Genomic DNA, 25,954 nt, shown 5'->3' on the forward strand with positions numbered 1-25,954 from the left:
CCTATTTTTTTTTTTTTTTTAACTGAGCCCAAAAATTTTCAAAATAAACTAGATCGCCTATACAAACGTACATTTCCTAGCAATCGCAGGGAGCTCTCCATCGACCAGTTACATCGAAATTTAACAACGCGGAGCCGCTGAGAAATCAATCATCCCCTGGTTGAGCCCCGTGACCACACCAAACATAAGCTCACCAACAAAACCCGCAGCTTCCAGAAATTATAACCCACCGAAGTAACATAAAAAGAAATACTACAACCTGGTGGACAGGGCTTGCAGAGCCGGCAGACCCTGGCTGAGCCCCAAAGACAGGGCAGAATCATACCTACCAAATGCAGTCTCCCCTTTTTTTTTTTTTTTGAAAGGGAAAGAAGAAAAAATTAGAGACCAAATTAAACCCTCTATCATTGGAGGGAGGGTGAGGCAGGGACAAGGGGGGGCCCAAGTGTAACCTCCAAAGCCGGCACCATTTAGCCGAACACCCCTGTCTCACTGAAGAGAAAAATCTCAACAGGAGAAACAGAATGGCAGTCTCACTGAAGAGAAAACCTCAACAGGAGGCAATAAAGTTCCAGTTACAGCCAGAATCCAGGAGCTAGTTGAATAGCGACTTCCACCTGCTTGGAGATAGAGAATACTGATGAGACAGGAGGAGTGCCAGCAAATAAGTACACCTGTTAATCAGTGTCTCTATCTCCACCTGCTGGTAGATGTGAGGTATCCCCATTGGTCTCTGGATTCATATGCTGCTTTGCTAAGGAAATGAGTATTGTCAAACGCTATGGTATGCGTCTTGGAATAAGAAAGTTTTTAGTTTAGTTTTGAATTTATCAATAGAATTTTCTTGGCATAGGTAAGATGGCATGGTATTCCAAAGGGTTGGGGCTGTAACAGAGAAATTAGTGTTTCTAGTGTAATAAAGTTCCTTAATTGGGGGGACAGTCAATAAGTTCTGGTCAGTTGATCTGAGGGTCCATGGAGAAGAGTAAAGAATGATAAGTTTATCAAGAAAAGCTGGTGAACATGTATGTTTGATTTTAAAAGCCAGCAGTAAGATTTTATATGTGATGCAATGTGAAATTGATAACCAGTGTGCTTCTCGCAGAAGCGGAATGATATGGTCATATTTTCCCGCCTTATATATGAGTTTGATTGCTGTGTTTTGAATAAGCTGCAGACGACGCGATTCCTTTTGGGTGATCCCGTTATATAGGGAGTTGCAATAGTCCAGGTAAGAAATGACCAATGAGTGAATCAAAGTTTCAATAGAAGCAATTTTGAGAATAGAAGTTAAGGAGCGGGTAAGATGAAGTTTGTAGAAGCAACTTTTTATAATGAAACTTATCTGATCGTGATAAGTTAAATCTTTTTCTAGGATAACTCCTAACAATTTTATTTTACATTCCATTTGTACTGGGCAGAATTCGAGGGAAATTTGTCCGTTTATGGTTTCGTTGTTTCTGATCGGGAAGAGTATACCACAAGATTTATTTATGTTGAGAGAAAGTTTGTTTGTTCGAAGCCAGTCGTTGATTTTATCCAGTTTAGAGTTTATTTCCTGTATATCGTGAGTATGGGGGAGGATAAATGAGCTGAAGAAGTTGGATGTCTGCATATGCAAAAATTGTGAATCCAATAGACTGGGCCAGAGTAAGAAAAGGGGCTAGAAAAATGTTGAAAAGTAAAGGGGAAAGAACACCATAGGTTTGAGTAATTGGTGATGAGGTTGTTTCTTTCGAGTAGACTTTGAAATTGCGATCTTCGAAATAAGAAGTAAACCACAGGAGAGCGGAGTCTGTGATACCACAGTTTTTGAGATGATTGAGGAGGAAGTGATGATTAGAGAATGACACGGTGACAAAATTCATCACCGTTCCCGTCCCCCCGGATAACCACGGGAAATAATCCCATGTCATTTTCTAGTGTCTATTTCAACCTCGGTCTTCTACACCAGCATTCTTCAGAGCAAAGCTTGCGGGTCAGTGGTTGTGGCCATTCATACTCTGATTCTTCCCTCTTTCCTTAAAGAATGACATGAAGATGGTTTCCCGCAGTTATCCGCAGGGACGGGAACGGTGATGAATTTTGTCACCGTGTCATTCTCTAGTGATGATCAACAGTGTCAAAAGCCACTGACAAATCTAGAGAGATAAGAAGAATGGATTTGCGATGATCGTGGAAGTAGTAGATAGTGGAAGTGAGAGCAAGTAGAGATATTCTGTGGAGTAGTATGAACGAAAGCCTTTTTGGTATGAAGAGCACTGGTTTTATCAAAGAATTCAGTAAGCTGGGATGGAGGAAGTGTTGGCCATTAAGAAAATACATTTTGGAATACTGCTTGGACCAAGTGACCATCCTGTCTGGAAAGGATTCCAGACAGTAGTGAACGTGTGAACTGAAGACCAAATAGCTGCTTTAAGAATGGAATACAAGAATGCAACTAAAGATGCCACAGCTGGGATCTTATGCTGTAACATGACCCCCGAGCTGTAGCCCAGCTTGAGCACAGTAGAAGGCAACACAGGCTGCTATCCATGTGGAACAAGTTTTGTTGGTTATAGGCCGACCCAAACTTTGAAGATCAAAGAGGAAGAAAAATTGAGATGTTGATTGTGGCTTAGCCTGTTGAAAGAGATAAACTACGGCTCGCTTACAGTGTAAGGTATGAAGAGCTGTTTCTCCAGGGGGGAGAATGAGGCTTGGGAAGAAACTAGAAGCACAAATGATTGATTCCAATGAAAACCCATGATTACATTCAGTAGGAATTCGAGATCGGAGCAGAGAACTACCGTATCGTGGTAGAAAGCTTAAAAGGTGGGTCCGACACCAACACTTGAAGCTCACGTACTCAAAGTGCACAAGTGATGGGGATTAAGAAATATCACTGTGAAAGTGAAACAGGCAAGATGAGTAGAAAGCATTGGTTGAAAAGGATGTTTCACCAGTCTGGTGAGAACAACAGTAAGACCTCAAAACTGTGGAAACGGTTTGAGAGGTGGTTAGATTTTGAAAATCCCTTCATAACCCTGGGACAACAAGGATGAGCAGTCACAGTTTTTGTTGACTGGCATGTGGAAAGCACTGATGGCACTAAAGTGAACTGTAACTGAAGTGGTTTTAAGACCTGAATTGAATAAATGGAGAAGGAAATCCAAAATTGAATAAGTGGAGAAGGATGAAGCATCCCGATGATGAAGAGTACACCATGATGAAACATTGTGTCCACTTCTGTGAGTAGCACTGCCATGTAGATGGTTTTCTGGATGTATCCAACATGATCCTGACAGGATCTGAAGATCAACAAATGCTAAGGTTATCCCAGGAGGTACCAAGCTGCCAAGTACATAGACTGCAGATTGAGGGGGGGGGGAAGAAAACCAATACAAAAAGGCATCTACCTCTAGATGAAGAGAGGATCGTCTGGAATAAAAGTGAGGCAGTTTGTAATTGTGGGAGAACAGAAATACGTTTATCTAAGGAGTTCCCCAGAAGATAGAACACCTGACATCAGGTTGTGAAAATAAAGCATCCACTAATGTGGGTCAAGAAATCTGCTGAGCTTGTCACCAGAGTATTCTGCGCTCCTTGGACATAGAGAGCTTTTCAAAATATGTTTGGGGCAACTGCTCAGTTCTTATCGTTTTGGTCTCTCGCGAAGGAACTGAAGACCTCGTACTTTCTCCTTAGTGTATACTAGGGGGAGTTGAAGGGAAGATACTATAGTGAAAAATCTGTAGAGTATTGAACATCATTGAGTTCCAAGGGGTGCAAGTGGAACTTCTACACCTAAGTTTAGCTGTGGCCTTGTGTGCAAAGATTGGCCAGGTGAGCTTCACAAGTATAGTTGGCGAGTTCATGGTCAGAACTTTCAGATGTGAAAGCAATTGCAACAGCTGCCCTGTGGAAAAGTATGAAGAGTATAGCTTCCACTTAAAAGTTGACGAGCTGGAGACTAGCGAGATGCTAGGAACCACTGAAATGTTCTATGAGGAAGACTTGTGAAGAGAAAACCATGGATTGTAGACGCCATGTTTAAAGTGGGACTTGAACCTGTGTCCCTTGATTCAATGTCCACTGCACTAACTGCTAAGCCACTCTTAAAGCTTGATTGAGATAATAGTAATATCCTTCTACTGGCTTATATGGATGGAAGGTAATAGACTTGATTGCAAAAAGGAAGCAAATGAACTTGTCGTTACTGAGTTAGGATCGTTCTGAGATGAATCATGTCGAGCAGGGTCCCTATGAAGTTTAGAGCTTGAGAGGGTTGAAGTTAGGAATCTGGAAAAGCAACTTCGAACTCTCAGTGTTGAATAAAAAAGCATTGGACTGTGAAACCTTTGGGCTCGTAAAGTTGTTGCCAAAACTATCAGGCACTTGATAAGCAGTCTAAGAGAAGATGCCAGGCCTAAGGGCAGAACTTTGCAATAAAAATGTTGATGGCTAATCAAAACCCCAGAAACAGTCCAGGTACAGAAATAACTGATATGTGGGTATCTGTGATATCTAGAGAACATAGCTAATCGTTTTGATCTAAGAGTACTTTTAAGATCCCAGAGATAAGTGAAACATTTCTTGAATTAGAAATGATGCGTAGATTCCATCATCCTTGGAATGAGAAATACCTGAAGTAGAACCCCTAATTTTTCTGAGACCTCCTAGACATATAGCTGAAGCAGAACCTCTATGTCCTGACGAAGAAGGGAAGTCCTAAGAGCTAAAAGTGGACACTCCTGGATAATTTGGAGGTATGTCAACAACAGGAAAAAACAGTAATCATACTTGATGACAGAGAGAATTCATAGGTTGGTTATTGTCAAAGCCAATGCTATGGTAAAAATGAAGATGACTTCCGATTGGTAAGGAAATAGCTAAGAAGGAGAAAACAGAAGGTATGTTTAACCTAATACACAGAAGAATTGAGGCCTGAGCTTTTTGAGTGTTATGTTTGCTTCTCGTGTGGTAGCAGTCTAAAAGCAGAAGAATGCAGAAGCATATTGCCACTAATGTGAATAAGAATGCTTAGCAGAATGCTTTGAAGCATGAAGTGTAGACCTTCGCCTGTTCAAAGTTTATTGGCCATCTCTATAGAATCCCCAAAAAGGTCTTCCCTTAAACATGGAATTTTGGCTAATGTATTTTGGAGATGGATATCTATATCAGAGACTCTCTTTCTCATAGCTACTGACATAGCAGATGCTCTAGATGACAACTGAAAAGTATCATAGGCTGACCTTGGTACATACATTCTGGTCTGTAAAAAAGGTTGAATATTTTGCTATCCTGCAGTCAACCAGTAGCATTAAGATTCTCGGGGTTATTTTTGACAGCAAGCTTACCTTCCACGAACATATTAGTAGTATTGTTAGATCTACATTCTTTAGATTACGGCAAATTCGTTCTGTTTTTAATTTTCTATACCCTAAATCTCTAAATATACTGATTCACTCGCTGGTGATTTCAAAAATTGATTATTGTAATGCTCTATTCAAAGGAATTGCTTTAAAAGAAATCTGTCGTCTGCAGATTATAAAAAATGCCTCAATTAAACCCATAAAGAACGCAAAAAAATTTGATCATGTGACTCCATTACTTAACGAAGCGCATTGGCTTCCAGTTGTTCACCGAATAACTTACAAACTAAGTTTATTAACTTTTAAATCTCTTCTATATAAATCACCTTCTTTCATTTATAGAGTTTTGATTCCTTATACTCCATCTAGATCACTTAGATCTACCGACCAACATCTCTTGGCAGTTCCTTCCCTTAAATTTATAAATACACGACAACACTATTTTCTCTGTCACAGCCCCCACAAGGGAGGACACAATCAACATTCCGGAACCCGAGGAGATCGTAAAAGGAAATCAGGATGAAAATCTGGTTCAACTAGAGGTGAGCAAGGTGGATATCCTCAGGCAGATAAACAGGCTAAAGAGCGACAAATCGCCAGGTCCGAACGGCATTCATCCAAGGGTACTCAAAGAACTAAGGAACGAAATAGCTGAGCCACTTCGACAGATATGCAACCTATCCTTAAAAACTGGAGAGTTTCCTGAGGACTGGAAAATAGCAAATGTCACGCCCATCTTTAAGAAAGGCTCAAGGGGAGACCCGGGAAACTACAGGCCGGTGAGCTTGACCTCGGTCCCGGGAAAGATGATGGAAGCGCTAATTAAGGACGGCATCTGGGAACACATCGAAAACAATGGGCAGCTAAAGTCGAGCCAGCATGGCTTCTGCAAGGGCAGGTCATGCCTCACGAACTTATTATACTACTTTGAGGGGGTAAACAGCCAGGTGGATAAAGGGGAATCCATAGACATCATTTACCTTGACTTCCAAAAAGCCTTCGACAAGGTACCACACGAAAGACTGCTAAGAAAGCTATGGAACCATGGTGTGCAAGGGGTGGTCCACCGATGGATCAAAAACTGGCTGGCGGACAGGAAACAGAGGGTTGGAGTAAAGGGCCATTACTCAGATTGGAAATGGGTCAGGAGCGGAGTTCCACAGGGGTCGGTGCTGGGACCGCTTCTGTTCAATATATTTATTAACGACCTGGAGGCGGGAACAAAATGTGAGGTTATTAAATTTGCGGATGACACAAAACTATACAGCAGGGTCAAAACCATGGAGGACTGCGAAGACCTTCAAAAAGATCTGACAACGCTGGAAGAGTGGGCCAAAAAATGGCAAATGAGCTTCAACATAGGGAAATGCAAGGTCATGCATGTTGGGAAAAAGAACCCGATGTTCACTTACAAGATGGGGGGATCACCGCTAGGGGTGAGCAACCTTGAAAGAGACCTGGGAGTGATGGTAGACACAACATTGAAGGCGTCGGCGCAGTGCGCCACAGCCTCAAGGAAAGCGAACAAAATGTTGGGTATCATTAAGAAAGGTATCACGACCAGGACGAAGGAAGTCATCCTGCCACTGTATCGTGCAATGGTGCGCCCGCACTTGGAGTACTGTGGGCTGTTATGGTTAAAGTAGGCTTAGGCCCGGTATTCTGTAGATGGGTACGAGCTTTGTATGCTCGGCCTAGGGCGTGTATTAAAATAAATGGATCCTATACCGAATTTTTGGACATCGGAAGAGGTACAAGGCAGGGGTGCCCGTTGTCCCCTCTGTTATTTGCATTGTCTATTGAACCTCTTGCAGAGGCGATCCGTATGCATCCTGGTTTGCAAGGGGTTAGGGTGGGGGGATATGAACATTGTATTGCACTTTTTGCAGATGACATCCTGTTGTATATTCGGGACCCGGAGGGTACTCTTCCTATTATTTTGGATATTTTTCGAATGTATGGGGGCTTAGCAGGGTTTACACTTAATATGGATAAGACAGAATTGATGGGTGTCAACTTGGAGAGGGGGTAGAAAGGGGGATTTTACGGGGCTTTCCTTTTCGACTGGCGGGGGAGAAATTTCAATATCTTGGAATTCAGATTACTAAGGATTTGACTCAACTTTATTCAGCTAATTATGGACCGCTGTTGGTACAGGCGAGACGAAATCTTCAGCAGTGGAAGGGGCTGTGGTTGTCATGGTGGGGGAGAATAGCGGTGTTGAAAATGAATATCCACCCTCAGTTGTTGTTTCTATTTCAAACGCTGCCTATTCCCCTTCCCAGGGGCCTTTTGATAGATTTGCAGAGAACCTTCTCCAGGTTCATTTGGGGATATAAAGCTTCTTGGTTGACTAAACGGGTTATGTGGGCCCTTAGAGAACAGGGGGGGAGGACGGTACCAAAATCTTCTCTGGTATTATCAGGTGGCTCAGCTTTGTTTTATTTTGGATTGGTCTTTGGAGGGGATTAATTTGGGGGTGCAGATGAAACAATTTTGGGTTGGGCAGCAGCCTCTGCGAGACTGGATATGGAGTTCTTTGTCAACTGGGGATCGGTTGCGGGGGATGGAGAACCTTTTTCTTAAGCATTTAATTATTCTGTGGGGCTTGATGAGGAGGCAGTGGGGGATGGGAAGGGGAGGCCTCTACTTTGGCAGCTATATGTCGTGAATCAATTTTTGCAGTGGGCAGTTCCTCTGGGATCTTTGCTAGGTGGGAGAGGAAGGGGATTTGGGTTTTTAGGGATGCAATGCAGGGTCATGACATCTTTCCTTTTGATGTTTTGCAAAAAAAGGTACTCTGCCTCCTGGTGATTTTTTTTTTATTACTTGCAACTTAGACATTATATCCAGGCCCAGGGGTGGTTGGTTGATTCTCCAGGGGGACGGGAACAAGTGGAAAATTTATGGTTATTATTGGGGAGGGTACCTCGTCCGATTTCTGTTCTGTATTTTTTTCTTCTGGGCTGGACTAAACCAATTTTTTCATATCGGGATAAGTGGGAGGTAGATTTAGGGTTTAGGCTGTCGGAGAGTCAATGGGACATAATGTGTTCTGAAATACATAAAGCGTCTGTGTGTATGTTGGTTCAGGAGAATGCATATAAAATTGTATCTCGTTGGTATTATACTCCTGCTCGTTTACATGTTATGTTTCCTACCGTACCCAATATTTGATGGCACTGTGGGGAGGGGGGAGGGACCTTTTTCCATGCTAAGGTTAGACCTTATTGGTTTATGATTACTGGATGTTTGACTGCCTGGTTGGGAGAGTTGGTTTCGCTTACTCCACAGACTTGTCTATTAGGTCTTACTGACCTAATAGACCTGAGGGATGTCTGGTGGCGTAGAAAACTCCTTCATTTGGGTCTCTCTGCAGCCAAATGTTTGTTAGCCTCTTATTGGAAAAAGCCAGTGGTGCCTACCGAAGGGGACTGGAAGGATAGGGTGGGGTCTTTATTGCATATGGAATGTGTAACTGCTAAACAACATGGATATTTTGATATGCATCATAGAGATTGGGATTTGATTTTTAGCAAGCTTCAGGGTTGAGTATTGGTGGATTTTTGAGAGGGGAGGGAGGGGGGTATTGGCTGTTTTCTTTTGCAGGGGAGGAACAAGTGGATGAGTGGGGGTTGGAGGGAGGGGGTGCGGATTGGGGTGGTTTGGTTAATGTATTGTTGAGGGGAAAAGGTTTTTGCTGGAGGTATTTTCTCATTTGTTGGGAGGAAATTTTTGGAGGGAGTGCTGTGGGTGGTGGACCATGTATTTGGATTGTGCTTTTTTGTATACTGTTTGCTGGTCCCGCATGGGAGGTTTGTTGATTTTGTTCCACTTTTTTCAATACAAATTTATTGATTTAAAAAAAAAAAAAATATATATATATATATATATTTTTTATTTTTTTTTTTCTAGAAAAGATTTGACAACTCTGCTGTCCCATCTAGCATCTCTCCTCCTCCTCCTCCGCAAAGTGATTTTTTGGGGAGGTGTCACTTAACTCCACTCCCTGGATCCTAGTACATTTAAATCCTTTAGGTTTTCACAGGCAGCAAGCAGCAACTCGCTCACTTTGTTCATGCCAGCTTCAAGCAGCAGACTTGTGAGGTTGCTATGGGAACTCGCGGCAACCATTGCTAGAAAAGAAACTGCACAGGCAGGAGCACAGGAAGATTGCTCTTGCCCTGGCTCACTGGGGTTTCATTCATTTCTCTCTGTCAAGTACATCTTGAAATGACTGTAGAGTGCCAATCTTAAAATGACTGTCAGGACTTACTGCAGCAGTCTTGGCATACTATCTTGCTACAGTGGTGACAATGGGAATGAACAAGTGGAAACTATTCCTGCCCTCAAAGAGGTCACTAGATCACCAGTATTTGTTAATGCATGCCCATGGAGGTTCCTACAGGGGACCTGTTTTCTGTGAGTTGGGGGGGGAAGGGGGCTATTTTGGTTTCTACTAAAAATGCAATGACGTTTTTGACAGAAGCAAGAACCTAAATTTCTGATCGGTTTCAGTGCCAAATCTAAAACTGAAATCAAAATTTCAGTTGATCTCTATCCTAAAATGTTCTAGGCACTCACAAGCCCCTGTGTATTTAAGGGGGCAAGTAAAACAGAATAAGAGCCTGAAAGCCTACCTCAGTATATGAGATGCTACAGGGAAAATACCCAAAGAAGCTAAATTTTTCTTTATGAAGTAATAAATGAGATCATTTCAGAAGCTTTGCTTACATAGAGATTACTTACTTGTAAGTGTAAATGAAATTTTAGAATGATGCTAGTTACATATGTAGATAATCTAGGACACAAATTTTAAAAGGGGAATATTTTGAAGAATAAAATTTGTACATATTTCTTATTTCACCTACAAGTATGTTTCAAAAAAAATTTCCCCCTCCAAACCATGTCTGCTTTCACCAAAGTGCTTGAAGCAAATGACTAAGGGGACAATTGTGCTCAACTTCTGGTACTTCAAATAGCCACTCATTTTGTAACTGGCTGTGAAGTTCTGATGGCAAAAAATATACAGAAAGGCAAAAAAAAAAAAGTGGCATATCTCATCCATTGGAAACTTTGTAAATATTACAACATTGCTCTCCTGGAAAAGCATTGGGCTTATAAGCCTAAGAGAATCATAGAGGTTATGATCACCTGGGACATCCCCATTCGACAGATAAAAAAACTGAGTGCCAGGAAACTGGATATAGTGGTGAGAGAAAAGCACCAGAATGGTATGAATTATAGAGGTGTCGGTCCCAAGTGATCACTCAGTGAATCATGTAGAGAGAAAATATCTTCAAGTTTATTTTATTTATTTATTCTATTTTATATACTATTCTCCCAGAGGAGCTCAGAACAGTTTACATTAAGTTATTCAGGTACTCAAGCTCCTTATCAAGCACGTAATGCAGTATGAGACCAAGAAAATGTGGCAGAAGGCTTAATTAGAAATAATTTCCAAGCACACCTGGATAAATTGCCTATACAAGCAATATCTTATGAACTCCAGAAGAAAGCTTTACACGCAGAAGGTCCTGGGTGAAATATCTTTTTGCCTATTTGCATGTGTGTGTGTGTGTGTGATTTTCTTTCTACAGAGGTGTTCCTGGATTATTGAGGCTTTTGGCAAGTCTCTTGAGGTTTTTGACCCTTTGTAAGTTTATATTGGGCTTTTGGGAAGTCTATAGTGGTGGTTTTGACAACCCCACAGATTACCTGTCCTTTTGGGAAGGACCAATTTAACTAATTACCTGTCCTTTTGGGAAGGACTGATTCAACTAATTCAAATCTGTATAGACTCGCCTGTTCTGCTTTTCTTGCAGGTGCTTTTCACGCTGTGTTTTGTAATAGGGAAAGAAAGTAGACATTGTACATTTGTATATATATATATTGTATATATCTATATTAGGTGAAAGAATAGGGTTGAGTCCAGATTAGAGAGTTGCGCGGGGACAGAAATCCCACCCGTCCCCGTCAAAGTCCCACCCATCCCCACCTGTCCCCGTGAGGACTCCCACCCATCCCCAACCGTCCCCGCGAGGAATCCCTCCGTCCCCACCCGTCCCCGCGAGGAATCCCCTACGTCCCCGCGAGGAATCCCCTACATCCCCGCCCGTCCCTATAAACTACAGAAATAGTTATTTCATTTAATTATGCTACTGAATTAAAGGCTCTGGTAGAAACCCATTTAAAAATAAGCAAAAAGACTTTATTAATTTGGAAATATTAATTGGGAAGAATACATACTTTGTAAATGGGTTTCTACCAGAGCCTCTAATGTTTATAAATTTTTATCAACACAACTAATATACTACTTTATCCTTAAGCAAAAAAAAAAAAAGAATTTTTTTCCTACCTTTATTGCCTGGTTTCTGCTTTCTTCATGTTCTCATTCAATTCCTTCCATCCACTGCCTCTCTTCTCTCTGTGTCTTCCATTTGCTCTGTTACTGTGCCTCTCCCTTTCTCCCCCCTCCCAAATTGGTCTGGCACCCATCTTTTTCCCTCCGCTCCCCCCATAGTCTGGCACCTCTGTCTTCTTCCCTGCCAGCGTCTTCTTCCCATTCCCTCTTCCCCATTTCCTTTCAGTGTCCTTCTCCCCCACCATCTTCCCCATGTCCTGTCAGGCAGCATCCTTCTCCCCCCTCTGCCTTCCCCATGTCCTTTCAGCATCCTTCTCCCCCCTCTGTCTTCCCCGTGTCCTTTCAGTGGCCTTCTCCCCCCTCTGTCTTCCCCATGTCCTTTCAGTGGCCTTCTCCACCCCTGTTTTCTCCATGTCCTTTCAGTGGCATTCTCCACCCCTTTGTCTTCCCCAGTGCTTTCAGGGTCCTTCCCCCCCCTCCTCCTGTTTACCCCATGTCCTTTCAGCGTTCTTTTCCACCCCTTTGTCTTCCCCAGTGCTTTCAGCGGCCTTCTCCCCCCTTAAGCGTCTTTTCTTCTCCATCCCACCTTTCCTCCCTCCCTGCCTCCACCTTTGTGGCGCTTTTGCACCCGACCGACAACAGAACAGGCCCGGTCAGACAAATCTCCCTGTCCTGTAGCCGCGAATCTAAATTACCTTCTTACAGCAGCTGGAGTAGTGAAGCTGCTGTAAGAGGTAATTTAGATTCGCAGCTACAGGGCAGGGAGATTTGTCGGCCGGGCATGTTGTCGGTCGGTCGATCGGGGGACCTGACCGGCTGTGCACATTCTCCGGGGCGGACCGCCCCTTCCCCCCTCTTTCGTACGCCATTGCCTTCTCCCTACCTGCTCTGCCGCACACAGCCAACCGGAAGTCTTCCTGATGTCAGCGCTGACGTCGGAGGAAGGGAGGGCTTTGCTTAAGCCCTCCCTCCGACGTCAGCGCTGACATCGGGAAGATTTCCGTTCGGCTGTGTGCTGCAACAGGGCAGGTAAGGAGAAGGAGACTACCCTCGCGGCTCGAGTGCACTGCGATCCAACCCCACAGGAACCCCGCGACCCTCGGAGGCGTCCCCACGGGATCCCCGCGACCCTAGGGGCGTCCCCACGGGATCCCCGCGACCCTAGGGGGCGTCCCCACGGGATCCCCATGACCCAAAGGGGGAACCCGCGGGATCCCCGCGGGTCCCGCGGGATTCCCGTCATCCCCGTTCCCGTGCAGCTCTCTAGTCCAGATCTGGCTTGAGTTTCTTCTGTGAGACGTGCCAGGGGCACGAAGCGAGAGGGAGTCCTTATTTGTGTTTCCATTGTCCTGCGAAGGGCGTGGCGAGAGACGGACAAAGCAAAAGATTTCTGTTGAATGCAGGGTGGCACAAGGGGCCAGAATGGGGAGTAAAGCAGAAGTGAGAGACCTCCCCAGACAGCAATCCTCTGGAAAAGCCCTTAGAGAGGATCCTGCAGTGATAATGACAGTCTGTCCGGTATTACGAGGAAAGATAAGAAGCAAATGATAAGTATTGAGACTCCACCTAGCTTCTGGCCAAAGTTTAGTGCAGAGGAAAAACTTGGCTATGTCCAAAACAAAGGGGATTGCAAAGAGGTAAAAAAAATCTGCCCATGAAACCCCTTAAACTATTTTATCTCCTCCCTGTAAAACCCTCAGGGGTGAGGGGATGTTAGAAGAAAATAATTTGAGACGGTGCCTTAAACAGAGATGGGAGGAGCTGAATGGATCATTCAGCATAGGAAGTGGGAGTAGTAAGCTGAAATAGATAAGACTCAGGAAGAAATACAGCTTTAGTAGTTGAGCTAATACGAACAGACTTTCTTAAAGCAAGTGATGCTTTGAGCATTAGCAGTAAATTTGAGAGATTAATATCATACTCCACAAAACCTGAGGCTTAGAGATGAAGTTCATTAATGTCTTGGTATGTGCAAAAACAACCCATTTGGATACATTGCCTCCCAAAAGAAACCTTTTTTTTTTTTTTTTTCCAAATCTTTATTCATTTTAACATATACATCAAGTGTACATTAAAATATGAAAAAAATTGCCTTTCAGGGCTTCACTCTAGATGGCAGCATTTATGTATATCATTGTTTGGGGGGAAATTATGAACCTCCTAACCTGGAAATACCTCTTATGAAAAACCATTATTAAGGTCTCTCACAACATTGTCCCACATAGAAATGAGAAATTTCCCTTACCGATTAAATTAACTTCTGCTGCCCGGTCATAATAATAAGAGAATGCATAGAAATCCAGATTCACTATTTCTTCAGCTTTATGCACTCTCTTATAGAGCATTTTTGCTACTTTTTTAAAACAGGATTCATATATTGGTTCTCCTAAGAGAAATAAAAACAATAAATTTTACACACAAAAAGCTTTTTGATAGTTACACATCAATGTATTTACTTATAAAAACGTAACATTCTGCATACAGTGGATCAAATGTCATTAAATAATGTGGGAGCACTTACCATCACCTGTTTAGTAGGCGCTAAGGATTTCTGCATTAATGATGTGCTAATCAGTTACTGTGCCAATGTCAGTGAACTAGCGAGAGCGCCTTTGCGAAGGGCCTCAAGAAGGGCATAAAGAAAGGGCTATCAACTATAGCCGGACTCCCAACTTATAAGACTAGCTAACTAATCAATTGTCTTCAGTCTTTCTTTAGCGTTCTACCAAGTCTTTAACTATCAATCTACAACTTTCTACCAAGTCTTTAACTCTCAATCTTACAACTTTCTATCTCACCAACAAGCTACTAAATCTTTCTCACTAAACAGGCACACTAACAAACAGACGTTCTTAACTGACAATTAACTAACTGTTAACTAACTAACTACTACTACTACTACTAACTAACTAACTAACTACTCCATCCCTCAGACCAAGAACTAACTAACTACCTCTATCCCTCCCTCAACACTTACTGACCAACACCTAACAGCCCCCACCCTAACAAACATCCTAAAAAAAAAAAAAATTTTAAATTAAGAAATAATAACAATAAACCTTTGTAATGGCAGGTAGGACTAGAAGCAGCAAGACTTCAATCAAAACAGGCAGTTCAGTCACCGAGAGCACCCAGGGGATGGCTATGGTCCGAGTACAGATGGAAGGAGAACCAGGACGGAGGGCAGAGGTCTCTGTACAGACCGAGGCCATCCCCTCAAAGATGTCTACAGTCTCAACGCAGACAGAAGTAATGGTTCAACCGGACGAAAGCCTTTTGATGGAGCTAAAGAGCCTGAGAGAGGAGGTTCAGCGCTTAAGGAGCATCCGAGACGACGAGACCTTCATCGATGGAGTCATCCAGGAGCTGTCTCAGATCGCAGAACAGGAACCTGACAAGACCACCCTGGGAACACCCATAGCATCCAAAACGGCCACCTTGAGACAAACTACCGGAATGCAGGAAGTGGTTGGAGACGCTGACTCTTGGCAGTTGGTGACTTCCTCCACAAGAAAATGCAGAGGACCTAACTCTGTCTCTTTTTCCCCCATACAGGACAGCTCAACATCGACACCTCATATCGCCCTGAGGAACAGATATCAGCTGCTACAGGAAGGTCCGGAGAAAGAGCTACAAGTAGTTGTTCAGCAGACGGTTCCAACTCCGGAATCAACAGTACAGCCCACCCCTAAGAAGCGCAGAGTGGTGGTCATCGGAGATTCGCTGCTAAGGGGCACCGAGGGACCAATCTGCAGACCAGACCTACAATCAAGAGAGGTCTGCTGTTTGCCAGGGGCCAGGATCCGGGATGTCACTGCTTGCATTGACAGACTCATCAAGCCCCGAGACCACTTCCCCATGGTTCTAATCCACGTCGGAACCAACGACACCGCAAGGAGCAGCCCGGACAGCATACCTGAAGACTTCAGGGCCCTGGGGGAGAAGCTGAGGAGGACGGATGCGCAGGTAGTCTTCTCCTCGATTCTCCCAGTGAGGGGCAAGGGCAGAGCCAGAGAGGATCGAATACAAAGGGCGAACGACTGGCTGCGAGGATGGTGCAAGGAGATGAACTTCGGGTTTCTGCACCATGGAGAAGCATTGCAAGGACTACAGGGACACGACGGGCTACACCTAACCAGAAGAGGGAAGAATGTCCTTGGACACCGCCTAGCCCGCCTACTCCACAGGGCTTTAAACTAGGTAAGTCGGGGGAGGGTACAGGCACAAACAACATACCAGGCGAACTAAAATGCCAATACATTTATGAGGCTGAGGAAAGTAGACACCGAAATTCTGGGTCAGGGGTGAGTGCACACACTTTTGAGTCGGGAGTAGGGTCACATCATATTTATGGGTCACATTGTAATTCCGGGTCTAGGGGGAGTACACACTGTAGTTCTGGGTATATGGGGAGTACACATTGTGGTTCTGAGCCTCAGGAAAGCACAAATAACACAAACAATGCTAAAGGTGTTCAAATAGCTCAAACAGGAATATCCCCACTGAGACATAACAAAAATATAACATGGAGGGCTATGTACGTCAACGCACACAGTTTAGGAAACAAGATCCTGGAATTGGAAACAGAAATAAGGAATGCCGACCTGGATGTGGTGGCGATATCCGAAACCTGGCTCACAGACTCCCACGGGTGGGACATGGTCATACCGGGTTACAACTTGCTTCGCCGGGACAGAGAGGGTAGGAAGGGAGGGGGTGTAGCATTATATACTAAAGATGACATTAAGGTCACGAGAATCTCAGATGTCCAGTATACTGGGGAATCCCTTTGGGTTAATTTGGCCAGAGGGAAGGACAAATGCTTGTATCTTGGCGTAATTTACAGACCCCCAAGACAACAGGATGACCTGGATATGGAAATAATCGAAGATATAGAAAATATCACCTTGCGTGGGGACACAGTATTGCTAGGTGACTTCAACATGCCTGATGTGGATTGGGTTACACTTACCTCTGCTTCCGGCAGCAGCAGGAGGCTATTAAACTCTATGAAAGGAGCAAGCCTCAGGCAACTGGTGTTGGAACCGACAAGGGATCAGGTAATACTGGACCTGATACTTACCAATGGAGAAAGTGTCACAGAGGTCTCGGTGGGCGACACATTGGCCTCCAGTGACCACAACATGGTATGGTTCAATATCAGGAAAGGTTTCACTAAATCTACTACATTAACCAAAGTCCTCAAATTCAAGGACACAAATTTCAAAGAAATGGGAGACTTCGTTCACCAGGCGCTACAAAGCCAAGAAGAAACCGATAACGTGGAAGACATGTGGTCGACTTTGAAAGCAACCATACAAGAAGCAACAAACCGCTATATAAAATCAGTAAGTAAACGGCGAAGGAACAATAAGCCACAGTGGTTTACTGCGGAGATCTCAGACCTGATCAAGGAGAAGAAAAAAGCATTCATCTCTTACAAACAATCAGGGAAGCAGGACTCTAGAGCAGACTACCTGGCCAAATCAAAAGCCGTCAAAACAGCAGTCAGGGAGGCTAAATTCCTCATGGAGGAGTCTCTAGCAAAGAACATCCAGAAGGGAGATAAATCCTTCTTCAGGTATATCAGTGATAGAAGAAAAAACTCAGGCGGGATTGTACGTCTTAGGAAACCAAACGGAGACTATGTGGAAAAGGATTCGGAAAAAGCCCAACTATTAAATGAATACTTCTGCTCAGTCTTCACCCGAGAAGCGCCAGGGCTCGGCCCTCAGCTACAGACAAGGGTTGGCTCAGTTGACCCGTTTAGTAACTTTGAGTTTACGCCCAGCAGTGTCTACGGTGAGCTGTCAAAGCTCAAGGTTAACAAAGCAATGGGGACGGACAACCTGCACCCCAGGGTGCTTAGGGAGCTGAGTGATGTCTTGGCGGAGCCACTGTCCGCGCTCTTCAACCTCTCCCTTAGTACAGGCAGCGTCCCGTTGGACTGGAGGACGGCTAACGTCATTCCACTCCACAAGAAAGGCTCAAAGATGGAGACAGCAAACTACAGACCAGTGAGTCTAACATCGATAGTGAGCAAACTAATGGAAACTCTAATCAAACACCAATTAGATAAGATCCTGGATGAAGAGAATCTACGGGATCCCCGACAACATGGATTTACTAAGGGGAGATCCTGCCAATCCAACCTGATCAGCTTCTTTGACTGGGTAACGGGAAAGCTGGATATTGGGGAGTCCCTGGACATCGTGTACCTGGACTTTAGCAAAGCATTCGATAGCGTACCACACCGCAGGTTACTGAGCAAGATGAGTTCTATAGGATTAGGTAACACATTGACGAAATGGGTTGGGAGCTGGCTTGGAGGTAGGCTCCAAAGGGTGGTGGTGAACGGCACCCCCTCCGAAATGACGGAGGTGATTAGTGGAGTACCACAGGGCTCAGTCTTGGGCCCAATCCTATTCAACATCTTTATAAGAGACTTGGCAGAAGGGCTTCGAGGTAAAATAACATTATTCGCCGATGACGCCAAACTGAGTAATGTAGTGGGCAAATGCACAACAGACGAAGATTCAGTGCCCGACAACATGATGCACGACCTACTCCTACTGGAGCGATGGTCTAGGACATGGCAACTCAACTTCAATGCCAAAAAATGCAAAGTTATGCACCTGGGCAGCCAGAATCCATGCAAGTCTTATACCCTTAATGGCGAGATCCTAGCAAAAACGGTAGCAGAACGAGACTTGGGGGTAATCGTCAGTGAGGACATGAAGTCTGCCAATCAAGTGGAGCAGGCTTCGTCCAAGGCAAGACAAATCATGGGCTGCATACGAAGGGGTTTCGTCAGTCGTAAGGCGGATGTCATTATGCCATTGTATAGATCCATGGTGAGGCCCCACCTGGAATACTGTGTGCAATTCTGGAGGCCGCATTATCGCAAGGATGTGCTGAGACTGGAGTCGGTGCAAAGAATGGCCACCCGGATGGTCTCGGGACTCAAGGATCTACCATACGAAAAACGGCTTGACAAATTACAGCTATACTCGCTCGAGGAGCGCAGAGAGAGGGGGGACATGATCGAGACGTTCAAGTATCTTACGGGCCGCATCGAGGCGGAGGAAGATATCTTCTTTTTCAAGGGTCCCATGACAACAAGAGGGCATCCGTTGAAAATCAGGGGCGGGAAACTACGAGGTGACACCAGGAAATTCTTTTTCACTGAAAGAGTGGTTGATCGCTGGAATAGTCTTCCACTACAGGTGATTGAGGCCAGCAGCGTGCCTGATTTTAAGGCCAAATGGGATCGGCACATGGGATCTCTTCACAGGGCAAAGGTAGGGGAGGGACATTAAGGTGGGCAGACTAGATGGGCCGTGGGCCCTTATCTGCCGTCTATTTCTATGTTTCTATGTTTCTATGTAATAGTACTTCCACACCCATTCTCCACCCAATATGCCCCTCCAAAACATGCAAATGGCAAAACTAACACAGAATGCTTTTGCGTGTCCTGTGTTAGGTTATTTTTCCAGTTAGCACTAAAGCTGTACCAAATAACATTTTACTATTCAGCTGAATATGAATAGTGATTATTATTCAGCCGAATACCAAATAGAAATAATGGGCATCAAACTTTGACATTAATAATAAAAGAAGCAATGTGAAATCAGAGATCAAGTGTTTATTTCAGCAGGATTTAGCACAGTAGAGTCTTGGATTATTTGTATTCAAATTTAAATCACTATTTGGTTGAATATGAATAATGTATTCAGACAGAATCGAATACCAATATTCAGTACAGCCCTAGTTAGCACCTAATGCAGCCTAGTAAAAGAGCCCATTAGCTTCCTAAAAACTAGCAGATTAAGTGCACGCTATACATCTTAGATGTCTGCCCTAAGCTATCATACAAGTTGCAGTGCTACCATGTTAACTGGCAACAGTGAGTAATGAGAGCTAATTTTAACACTGCAAATTTATCTAGAGCAGGGGTTCTCAACCCAGCCCTCAGGACATATACAGTACAGGGTGGGCCAAAAGTAGGTATATAGTATTTATTCATTATTTTTTTATTTTACAAGTATTGAATAGGTATAATACAGTACTGAACGATGATCAAGTAAAAAGCAAAACAATGCAACTGATACAAAAACTTCACATAAATGTCATTTGTGACACCTGTAGAATAAAAAGAATAAATATTGTATACCTACTTTCGGCCCACCCTATATAGCCAGTCAGATTTTCAGAATATCTGAAATGACTATGCATGAGATAAATTTGCATAGGATTGGGAGTGGGGGGGTGCATACAGGTATATTAAGCATAATAAACCATACATTTATTTCATGATATTGAGGATATCCTGAAAGTCTGACTGGCTAGGTGTGTCAAGGACAGGGTTGAGAATCCCTGATCTAGAGGAACACCAGTCCTCCAGCACTTGGGGAAAAAACTGATGTCATGCAAAATGTTAGAGATTATTTAAAAACAATATTATTACTGAATATATACCTATGTATGTATTAATGGGACAAATCCAACATACTGGAGATTTAGCCAATGGAAATTTTGTCTCATCGATCGGTACATTTCTTTGAAGGGGCTAATAAAATACCTCATGAAATACACCTGAAGAAAATAAAACGTCATGGGATAGAAGGCCGTGTCCAACCCATGGTAGTTTGCTATTCTTCGTTTAACCCAGCCTATGATTGGCCACTGTGGAAACATTTACAACAGCTCCTGTGTTAGCCACAGTTCTACTAAAGCATCCATGCCGGCACTTCCCAGCTCATGTCTCTAGCTGAAGAACTGAGACTTTCTGTCTGCCGATTCCATCAGGTCAAACATCAGTCATCCTCAGTACTTCACAATGCTGATGAAGTCCCTCTGGGACAAGGACCACTCACCCAGATCCAGAGTCTGGTAACTGAGATAGTTGGCTTGCACATTGGTTAGTCCTGCTACATGTGCTGCTAAAATGGCTTGTAGCAGAATTAGAAAAGGTACAGAGAAGGGAGATGAAAACAATAAAAGGGATGGGATGACTACCCTATGAGGAAAGACTAAAGTGGCTGGGCTCTTTAGCATGGAGAAGAGATGGTTCAAGGGAAATGAGAGGTCTATAAAATACTGAGTGGAGTGGAATGGGTAGATGTGAATAATTTGTTTATGCTTTCCAAAATTACTAGGACCATTCTCATGGAGATGATGCGGTATATAAACTTAAGGTTTAGATTAGATTAGATTAGGACTAGGGAGAATGTGATGAAGCTACTAAGTAGTAGATTTAACCAAACTGGATAAAATATTTATTTACTCAACGTGTACCGTATTTTCGCGGATATAACGCGCACCTGTGTAAAACGCGCACAGGGGTATAGCGCGCAGAAATCACGATGATATGTACCAAAACTTTTCTATACCGCGCTCAGGCATATAACGCGCATGATGCCCGACGCTCCTTTCGCCCGCCCTGACTTTCCGTGCGCTGTCCCGACTCTCCGTTCACCCCCCCTGACTTCCGTGCACTGCCCTGACTTTCCGTGCGCTGTCCTGACTCTCCGTTCACCCCCCCCCTGACTTTCCGTGCACTGTCCCCCCTTGAAGTCCTGTCCCCCCTTGAAGGTCTGTCCCCATCCTGAAAGCCTGATGCCCCCCCCCGACGTCCGATACATCCCCCCCCCCGGCAGGACCACTCGCACCCTCACCCCGAAGGACCGCCGACTCCCCAACAATATCGGGCCAGGAGGGAGCCCAAACCCTCCTGGCCACGGCGACCCCCTAACCCCACCCCGCACTACATTACGGGCAGGAGGGATCCCAGGCCCTCCTGCCCTCGACGCAAACCCCCTCCCCCCAATGACCGCCCCCCCCCCAAGAACCTCCGCCCGTCCCCCAGCCGACCCGCGACCCCCCTGGCCGACCCCCACGACACCCCCACCCGCCTTCCCCGTACCTTTGTGTAGTTGGGCCAGAAGGGAGCCCAAACCCTCCTGGCCACGGCGACCCCCTAACCCCACCCCGCACTACATTACGGGCAGGAGGGATCCCAGGCCCTCCTGCCCTCGACGCAAACCCCCCCCCCCCCCCAACGACCGCCCCCCCAAGAACCTCCGCCCGTCCCCCAGCCGACCCGCGCCCCCCCTGGCCGACCCCCACGACCCCCCCACCCCCCTTCCCCGTACCTTGGGAAGTTGGCCGGACAGACGGGAGCCAAACCCGCCTGTCCGGCAGGCAGCCAACGAAGGAATGAGGCCGGATTGGCCCATCCGTCCTAAAGCTCCGCCTACTGGTGGGGCCTAAGGCGCGTGGGCCAATCAGAATAGGCCCTGGAGCCTTAGGTCCCACCTGGGGGCGCGGCCTGAGGCACATGGGCAAAACCCGACCATGTGTCTCAGGCCGCGCCCCCAGGTGGGACCTAAGGCTCCAGGGCCTATTCTGATTGGCCCACGCGCCTTAGGCCCCACCAGTAGGCGGAGCTTTAGGACGGATGGGCCAATCCGGCCTCATTCCTTCGTTGGCTGCCTGCCGGACAGGCGGGTTTGGCTCCCGTCTGTCCGGCCAACTTCCAAAGGTACGGGGAAGGGGGGTGGGGGGGTCGTGGGGGTCGGCCAGGGGGGTCGCGGGTCGGCTGGGGGACAGGCGGAGGTTCTTGGGGGGGGCGGTCGTTGGGGGGGGAGGGGGGTTTGCGTCGAGGGCAGGAGGGCCTGGGATCCCTCCTGCCCGTAATGTAGTGCGGGGTGGGGTTAGGGGGTCGCCGTGGCCAGGAGGGTTTGGGCTCCCTTCTGGCCCAACTACACAAAGGTACGGGGAAGGCGGGTGGGGGTGTCGTGGGGGGCGGCCAGGGGGGGCGCGGGTCGGCTGGGGGACGGGCGGAGGTTCTTGGGGGGGGCGGTCGTTGGGGGGAGGGGGTTAGCGTCGAGGGCAGGAGGGCCTGGGATCCCTCCTGCCCGTAATGTAGTGCGGGGTGGGGGTCGCCGTGGCCAGGAGGGTTTGGGCTCCCTCCTGGCCCGATATTGTCGGGAAGTCGGCGGGCCTTCGGGGGGGGGGGGGGGATGTATCGGACGTCGGGGAGTCGGCCGGGCAAGAGGGCTTGGGCTCCCTCTTGCTCCGATCGTGGATGCGGGTGAGGGTGGGAGCGCGTGCGAGCGGTCGTTCGGGGTGGGGGTGCGAGCGGTCCTGCTGGGGGGGTGAATCGGGCGTCGGGCGGGGTGGGAACTATGTTTAAAAACTTTTCTATACCGCGCTCAGGCATATAACGCGCGAGGGGTATGCGCGGTAGGTAAAATCGCGTATAACGCGCGCGTTATATCCGCGAAAATACGGTAATTAAACTCTGGATTCGCTGCCAGGGTTTAAAAGAGGTTTGGATAATTTTCTAATACAAGTCCATAACACGTTATTAAGATGGACTCAGGGAAATCCATTGCTTATTCAAAGGATAAGCTGTATAAAAAGCACAGTTACTTACTGTAACAGGTGTTATCCGGGGACAGCAGGCAGATATTCTCACATGTGAGTGACATCATCCACGAAGCCCGGTGCAGACAGTGTTAAAAGTGGACTGCCCACACCACATGTGTGTGAGTGCTTTCCCGCCCGATGTCAGCTCACGGCACCTCAGTTCTGTAAACAAGCTAAGAAGCCAACCAGAGGAGGTGGGAGGGATGTGGGAATATCTCCTTGCTGTCCCTGGATAACATCTGTTACCATAAGTAACTGTGCTTTATCCTAGGACAAGCAGGCAACATATTCTCACATGTGGGACTCCTTAGCTTACTGTAATGGGGTGGAGGGAGAGTTGGCCATTAAGAAGAAAATAAATTCTGTAATATTGCTTGGCCGAAATGACCATCTCATCTTGAATAGGATTTTAGACAGTAGTGAGATGTGAATGTGTGAATTGAGGACCAAGTAACTGCTTTGCAAATATCTTCAATAGGAGTGGAACGTAAAAAGGCCACTGATGCCGCCATAACTTGGACCTTGTGTGCTGTTAAATATGTCACTCGAGCTGGAGCCCAGCCTGAGTATAGCAGAAGAAAATACAGATCGATAACCATATGGAAATAGGTATTATGGTTACAGGCCCAATCTGTTAGAGTCAAAAGAGATGAACAGTTAAGCTTAGTCTTTTGTATGTAGTAAGCCAAGCCACGCTTACAGTCCAAAATGTGTAGAGTTGTTTCTCCAGGATGAGAATGAGGCTTTGGAAAAAAAAAAATGGATGCATAATGGATTGATTCAGGTGAAATTCCGTGACTACTTTTGGGAGGAATTTAGGATGGGTCTTGAGAATCACCTTGTCATTATGAAATACTCAGAGAGGTGGATCGGAAACTAATGCTTGAAGTTCACTCAATCAATGAGCGGAAGTGATAGAAATCAAGAAGAGAACTTTCCAAGTGAGAAGCTTAAGATGAATAGATGCCAGTGGTTCAAATGGCAGGTTCATTAGGCTGGCTAAGATTACATTAAGATCCCAGGCAACTGGAGGGGGATTGAGCAGAGGCTTGAAGTTGAAAAGTCCTTTCATAAACCGGGAAACAAGTGGATGAATGTCCAGAGGTTTATTGTTGACCAGAGCATAGAAAGCACTAATAGCACTGAGGTGAACTCTGACTGAAGTAGTCTTAAGTCCAGAATTGGATAAATAAGAAACATAAGAATTGCTGCTGCTGGGTCAGACTAGTGGTCCATTGTGCCCAGCGCTCCGCTGCCGCGGTGGCCCTTAGGTCAAAGACCAGTGCCCTAACTGAGATTAGCCTTACCTGTGTACATTCTGGTTCAGCAGGAAGTTGTCTAACTTTGTCTTGAATCCCTGGAGGTTGTTTTCCCCTATAACAGCCTCCGGAAGAGCATTCCAGTTTTCTACCACTCTCTGAGTGAAGAAGAACTTCCTTACGTTTGTACGGAATCTATCCCCTTTTAACTTTAGAGAGTGCCCTCTTGTTCTCTCTTCCTTGGAGAGGGTGAACAACCTGTCTTTATCTACTAAGTCTATTCCCTTCATTATCTTGAAAGTTTCGATCATGTCCCCTCTCAGTCTCCTCTTTTCAAGGGAGAAGAGGCCCAGTTTCTCTAATCACTGTATGGCAACTCCTCCAGCCCCTTAACCATTTCAGTCGCTCTTCTCTGGGCCCTTTCAAGTAGTACTATGTCCTTCTTCATGTATGGCGATCAGTGCTGGATGCAGTATTCCAGGTGGGGGCATACCATGGTCCGGTACAGTGGCACGATAACCTTCTCCAATCTGTTCATGATCCCCTTCTTAATCATTCCTAGCATTCTGTTCGAACTTTTTGCCGCCACCGCACATTGCGCGGATGGCTTCATTGACTTGTCGACCAGTACTCCCAAGTCTCTTTCCTGTGGGGTCTCACTGAGTACTACACGGACATCCTGTATTCATGTATAAGATTTTTGTTACCGACATGCATCACCTTACACTTATCCACATTAAACCTCATTTGCCATGTCGCAGCCCATTTCTCGAGCGTGTTTATGTCACGTTGCAGGTCTTCGCAATCCTTCTGTTTTTTCACTACTCTGAATAACTTTGTATCTCTGGAGAACGGAGAAGATAGCCCAACAGTGAAGGAAGAGAAGGAAGCATCCTGGTGATGGAGATTACACCACGAATTGAAGCGTGTCCACTTATGTTGATAGCATTGCTGAGTAGATGGTTTTCTAGAAGCAGCTATAATGGCTTGTACTGAGTCAGAAAGATTAAAATCTGTTGACATCAGACCAAGACATACCAAGCTGTTAGGTGCAGAGACTGCAGATTAGGATGTAAAAGAGATCATACACTCTGAGTGAGCAGAGATGGAAAGATCTGTAAAGGAATTGGATCCTTGGCCCTCAGCTGACGTAGACGGGAAAACCAAGGTTGTCTGGGCCATCAAGGAGCTATCAGGATTATGGTGGCTGACTCGTGCTTGAGCTTGACCAAGGTCTTTAGAATGAGAGAGATTGATGGAAATGCATAGAGGAACTTATTCGTCCAATTCAGAAGAAATGAGACAATGAGGTAAATACTGTCTGGAGCAGAATGGAGGCAATTGTGGTTGTGGGGAGAAGCAAACAGGAGAAGATGTGGTACCAGACTCTGGAGTTAAGAATATATGGATGTAATTGCAAGTGATTTGTGAAAATTGTTGTATTATTTATAATTCACTTGGTATGAGAACTAAAAATGAAAAAAATAAAATTTAAAAAAAAAAAAAAAAAAAAAAAAAAAAGAGTCCACTCGTGCGGCTGAAGA

At 45.4% G+C, this 25,954-nt stretch overlaps 1 protein-coding gene across 5 annotated transcripts in view; it reads right to left on the minus strand.

Moving 5' to 3' along the window:
• Positions 1-25,954, minus strand: part of ENTPD6 (ectonucleoside triphosphate diphosphohydrolase 6) — a 115,495-nt gene that overhangs the window by 32,234 nt on the left and 57,307 nt on the right. For all 5 annotated transcript variants that reach the window (XR_004538750.1, XM_033936993.1, XM_033936990.1 and 2 more), the window contains one exon: positions 13,964-14,104. Coding sequence is in view for 4 of the 5 variants with exons in the window: in XM_033936993.1 (XP_033792884.1) it covers positions 13,964-14,104 (141 nt within the window). In the remaining variant the exon portion in view is untranslated. The remainder of the gene's footprint in view (positions 1-13,963; positions 14,105-25,954) is intronic.

The sequence above is a fragment of the Geotrypetes seraphini genome, chromosome 3 (assembly GCF_902459505.1).
Source record: "Geotrypetes seraphini chromosome 3, aGeoSer1.1, whole genome shotgun sequence".
NCBI classification, from domain to species: domain Eukaryota; kingdom Metazoa; phylum Chordata; class Amphibia; order Gymnophiona; family Dermophiidae; genus Geotrypetes; species Geotrypetes seraphini.